Here is a 6,000-nt window from a genome sequence, read left to right as displayed (position 1 = left end):
AAACGAACAAAAATTATAGGAACTTGAGCTTTCCCGATGGCTCAGTGGATAAAGAATCCAAGTCTCTTGCAATGCAGGAGACACAGGAGATGCAGGTTTGTTCCTGGGTTGGGAAGATGCCTTGAAGAAGGAAATGGCAAGCCACTCCAGTATTCTTGCCTGGAAAACCCCATGGACAGAGGAGCCTGGTGGGTTAGAGTCCAAAGGGTCACAAAGGGTCAGACATGACTAATGACTAAGCATAGCAGAGGCTCAGTAAACCTGTTTTTCATGAAGTATTAATAATTGAAATGAAATAAGAAAAGAAACACCAGTGTTGCTAGGGCTTTGAGATGTACCATGTAGACATTGGGCTAGGGGTTACTTGTTGTTTATTAAAGTTATAGCTTGCATCTAGGAAATGTTCACAAGATTAAATCATGAGATCCAAATACACTCAGGGTTTTGACTAAATCAATGCAATTATTATTAATATTGCCTGTTTAAGGCAATCATAACATTATTGCAAAAGGGAACATCCGTCCCATTCCTCCAGGCTTATGCTTATGTTACTCAGTACAGGAAAAATATAAATACACAAATGTTTTGCTTCACATTAGCCCCTTTGATATGCACATATTTTTCAACAAGAAACACAACAGGATTCTTTTCTTCCTTGATTAAATGGAATTACAATTGCAGAAATTAAAATCCAATGACCAATTTCAGTTGTAAAAACTAGAAGAGTAAAAAAGAAAAAAAAGATGCTATTATCGATAATGATTTTGGAAAGAATTCTTTAAAACACAATTGAGGGGAAGTTATTTTGGAAATATCCATATTCTATTCTTACGCATATTTCTCCATAAAAGGTGTTCCCTCCCTCTGGGGCAGGGAGGCAGAGGCTGGTTCCACCATTTTCTTTGAAGCCTCCTCTCCTCCATCTGTGATGCCCAGCGGGTAATGAGTCTTCAGTCGTAGTTCCATTCTGCTCTTCTGTTTAGACTTAGATCTCATTCCAATTTAGGTTTCTCTTTCTCTTCTTCCATACCTAGAAATATGGGCAAAGCCCGTTATGTGGACATCAGATTCAGCAGGAGCAGGTTTAAAAGAACTCTCATCTCACCACACTTCTCCCCACCCACCCTTCATATCCATCCCTTTTCTCCTAGCTAAGAAGGAAAGTCGTTCACAACTTTCTCCAGAAATTTCCTCAGTGACCTCCCTCTCCTTCCTTCCCCCCAAATTGGGACATAACACCTCTGTAACACACCCAGCTCTTATGGCCTCTGGGAGTGAGGAACACAAGTTAGTTCTTGACTTGTTGAGTTTGCACAGAAATCCCAATTGGACTGCCTTGTAACCAGCTTCTAGTAACAACAGGAGGTGTGGCGCTGATGAGTTTCAAAGAGACCTCATTTATTTTTATTTTACTCATGACTCTTCCCAAGGCAAGGACTCCGGATTTTCAAAAGTCAAATCATTTTTTTTGTTTTGTTTTGTTTTATTTTTATAAGCTCTCATAGAGAGCTTATTAGCCACAAGAACTATTTATTTCCAGACCCACGTGTACTTAAACTCGAGTTCTCCCTTTATTCAACCCAAGCCTGGTAGAACTATGTTTTTCTTCCTGAAAGACTCATACGTACCGGACTGGTGAGACCTTGCCAGTTGTCTGTAATGAATAGTTAGTGATATTTCATTTTCCTGGAGATGAACATGTTTAGGTCATTCTCATAAATTAAAGTTAAATCTGGCAAATGCTCCCCCACTTTTTTCTTTTGCTTCTACTTAAACACTTTTCTCCTAACATCAAATTCTCAGAGCCTTTTTAGTGGAACAAAAGGACCCCATCTACTGCAGGTTTTGTTGGTATTCTTTAAAAAAATTAATTTGGCTGCACTGGGTCTTAGTGGTGGCACATAGGATATTTTAGTTATGGCCTGTGGAATCCAGTTCCCTGACCAGGGATAGAACTCGGGCCCCCTGGATTGGGAGCATGGAGTCTTACCCGCTGAACCACCAGGCAAGTTCCTGGTATTCTTTTAAAAGTTGCAAGTTCTCTGAGGGCAGAGCCCACTATTTTGTTTCTGATTATGTCCCGAGCACCTAATACCGTGTCTGTCTCTTGGTAGGAGCTCAAGTAATCTTTATGAGATAAATTAGTGAACAATGACTACAGAGAAGGGCCAACTAGTGGAAAAGCAGTAGAGGGAAGCCTGGAGGGTGATCTCAGTGGGGCCTGCGATAGGAGAGACACCCCCACCCCTTCTTCCAGCCCCCAGCTGCTAGCACCACCTGCTCCTGTGGCCAGGGTGGTGGTGGCGGGATGCGGGTAACAGGCTCAGAACAGGTGTCCCGAGACAGTCTCTAAGGTTTGGTTTTCATGACTAAGGAACTGGCAGAGATCTGTAACACTTTTTCCAAAGTACTTCTCAGAAATCATATTAAGGAAAACTTCAAGCTGAAGAGCAAGGATGTGTGAAGGGAGGAGGAGCTGGGCTGAGGGGGAGAAGGCAGGAGATGGCTTGGTTGTTGTTGGGTAACCAAGGCGAAGGCAGGAAAACACAACACAGATTCTGTTCAAAGAGCGCACATGATTTGGGTCCCGACTCTGTCCCATGCTCCTTCTCCTGTGGAGAAGCTAATAACTGCTTGCTTTTCTTTTCAAAGGCTCTTTCCTCCTAAGTGTTCCCCTGCAGATGGGTTGAGTTGGCAGCAACAGTGGAATCTTCAAAAGCGGGGGTGGAGAACAGGGGCTGTTCATTGACCCAGACGGGGAAAATGGCTCCCCACCTACTTTAGTTTGGCAGCTTTGAGGTGGAGGGAAAAAATTAGACAGCTGTAAATAATATTTGGAAGAAGCAGAGGTATAATTTCCACACAACCAGCAGAAAGAAACCTGTCACGAAGCTGAGGCAGGATGTTCTGTCAGAAGTGGAGCGGAAGAGCTGACTGACCTCGACAGAGTGTCATATGTGGTTCCCCCAGGCTGGGAGAGGGGCCCTGAGGGCAGCGGGACCGACCCTGGAGGTCCGTGTGGGCCTGTGGGGGACGTGAGTAGGATGGAAAACTGGTGGGGAGCGAGGCAGACAAGGTGGAGGTTTCTGTCCCATGGGCCTTGCTCTGACCTCCTCTCCTTTCTCCTCTTGGCCTGCTTTCTCCTCCTTCACCCCAAACTTTCACTTTCGGACATTTTCATGTCTGGTCATAAAAATTTGACTTTAATAAGACTGGTCACTCCAGTCAGATGCATTGAAATTAAAAGAAAGTTTTAGCTTAAGCACAGAATATTTCAGCTGTTTCAGGCTATACTGTATCCCCCCTCAGATTCCTATGTAGAAGTCCTAAAGCCCAGGACCTCAGAATGGGAGAGAAGGCCAAGCTTGTGTCTGGACAACCATCTGCTAAAGAGATGAGGCATGTGAGTCATGGATCCAATATACCACTTCAGCAGAAGCCAGGAAAGACCTGTGGGGGACCCTCCTGTCTGATGATTTGGACCCTCATGAAATCACATGGGAGAATTTTGTGTCAGCAGAAACACAGTGAGCCTGGACAGAGACAAGATGAAATGAAGGATGAATGACACCGAAGGTGGTTCAGGGGTTCACTCCTCCTTAGCCCAAGAGGGCTGCCTGAGAGGGTAGGGCCACACTCCCCCTTCTGATGATTCCTGAGGATACAGCCTTCAGCCAAAGAGTATTCTCAGGCCTTAAACTTGAATGGAATGTCCTGCTACTTTCAAACCTGGTTGAGAACTGCGACCCCCTTTTTCCTTACGATCTCCTTTTTGGAAAGGGGATACATATTCTGTGCCTGTTCCACCACTGTGTTTTGAAAGTAGATACATTTCTGTCTGGTTTCACAGGTTCACAGCTGGGTAGCAATTTTGCTTCACGATGAACCATAACCCAGGTCTTACCCACACCTGATGTAGATGATAATTAAGATGAGACTTTGGACTTTTAAGAGTTGATGCTGGAAATACTTTGGAGGCTATTAGGAATGTATTTTGCATGAATGAAAGACATAATTTTGGGGGGCAGAAAGTAGAATGTTATGGGCTGAATTATGTCTCCCCAAACTTAAACTCTCGTACCTCAGAATGTGATTCTACTTGTGGATAAAATTTTTTCTAACATAAAATGCAGTTGTTAGGATGGCCCTAATCAAATATGGCCAATGTCTCTATAAAAAGGGGAAATTTGGAGATAGCCCTAGAGGAAAATGCCATGTGAACATGAAGACAGCCATCTGCAAGTCAAGGAGAGGGGCCTGGGACAGATCCCTCCCTCACAGGCCTCAGAAGCAACCAACCCTGCCAATACCTTGATTCTGGACTTCTGGCCTCCAGAACTGTGGGATATTACATTTCTACTGTTTAAGCTGACCTGTCAGTGGTCCTTTGTTGCAGCTGCCCTAGCAAACCAATACAACATCCACAAAGCCACTTTGAGTTATTAATATTTTCTTTTGAAAAGAACAAAATGTTTCATTGTTAATTTAGCCTGTTTTAAGGGATTTTTGTTCATAGTTCATATTAGTTTTGATCTATTGTGTTATTCTGTAAGCTAGATCCATGATTCCGGGTGAAGTTTCTGAGCTCTCCTGTGTCTGGGTTTCCAGTGGTGACATTCTGATGGTTCTCTAGACATAGTACTTGGATTGAATGGTGTTGACTCTGCTACCATCTATTGTGATGGGTCACTTATTTCTGGGCTCAGCTGCCTCTTAGTTAAAAATAAGATCGGTTTAGATGATTTCTAATCTAATTTTAATTCTAAGACTCTAATAATGCAATTTTTATTTTGAAGTTGAAGCCAACATAACCTAGTGGAAGAAGCTGAGCCATTAAAAATCCCTAACGACGGATCCAAGGAAGGGGGTTCAAATTTGGCATTCTTGCTCCTTGGGGCATTTTGTCTCGGTGGAGTAAATACAATCAGGATTGTAACACTGTACTTGATTGTACTCAATTCCTTCTAACACACACACAGACACACACACGCATGACTGCTTTTAATCAGTAATTTCAAATTCAACTACCTACAGAACCAGGCAGCTACTGTGAAGGAGCAAAATGACCAGGTGAGAACTAAGGAAAACTTAAGAGCCACTGGAAAGGGGGCAACTGATACCCAATTCTAATCCATTGCTGCCAGCAGAGAACAGTGGGCTTGGAGTTGCCAGATTTTAAAATACTTGATTAACTGAGAAATCTGGACTTTATGTGAAATCTCCCAACTTTTAAATACTGCTTCAAAAACAAAAATTCTGTTTAGGCCTAACAAGACTTTTTGGCAGGTAAAATTTGGAGCAGGCCATCAGTTTGCAATTGCTTGCATAAACAAAAAAGATGCCCACTTGACACAAAACATCTGCCTTTGGGGGAATTAACCGGATGGTTCCATGTAGATAAAATTAATCTCTACATCTGAAATGAGTTACAAAATGTTAGTTGACCTTAACTTGTATCGCTTAAGAGAACGGCACAAATTAAACTGGACAGATCATTAAAAAACAAAAAAAACACCCCAAAACCTTAGCTTCACTCTTCATTTTTCATGTCTAACTCAAAGCTGCTAAAGTGCAATATTCTATTGACCTAGCCTGGCTTTTTTCTCTCCTGGTTTTCAGACCATCTTCTTTTAGATGTAGTAAAACAACGAGCAAATGAAGATGGGAATGGAGCTAACAAAGGAGCTGGAGTCACAAGTACTTGCTGAATAACACAGACTGGACACGTTAGCTTAAATTTAAATATGGCCTTTCTCTCAAGAAGCTGAGAAAAGTTTCTATTTTGTTCTCAAAATATATTTGTAAGTTAACTAAATACTTTTATAAGTTATCTAATAGAGAAAGATTACAATTCCATTGAACAGAGAAGAAAATTATTAAAAGATTAATTTCTGGTCCACCAAGCTGTAAGAACTGAATACAAATATTTGGCACTTTTCCTAAGAGAACAGTGCCTAAAATCAAGCCAGCTACCGAGAAAGGAAACCCTCAAATTCCTCT

The 6,000-nt window shown here is 42.1% G+C and overlaps 1 protein-coding gene across 2 annotated transcripts in view; it reads right to left on the bottom strand.

Moving 5' to 3' along the window:
• Nucleotides 1-326: 326 nt before the first annotated feature.
• The window catches only part of AIG1 (androgen induced 1), a 256,859-nt gene continuing 251,185 nt past the window's right edge, over nucleotides 327-6,000 (bottom strand). For both annotated transcript variants that reach the window (XM_040238595.1, XM_040238598.1), the window contains one exon: nucleotides 327-1,030. In XM_040238595.1, the coding sequence (XP_040094529.1) occupies nucleotides 993-1,030 (38 nt within the window). In that variant the 3' untranslated portion in view covers nucleotides 327-992. The remainder of the gene's footprint in view (nucleotides 1,031-6,000) is intronic.

This window comes from Oryx dammah, unplaced genomic scaffold (genome assembly GCF_014754425.2).
Source record: "Oryx dammah isolate SB20612 unplaced genomic scaffold, SCBI_Odam_1.1 HiC_scaffold_4, whole genome shotgun sequence".
NCBI lineage: Eukaryota > Metazoa > Chordata > Mammalia > Artiodactyla > Bovidae > Oryx > Oryx dammah.
This window is presented reverse-complemented; position numbering and strand designations above follow the sequence as displayed.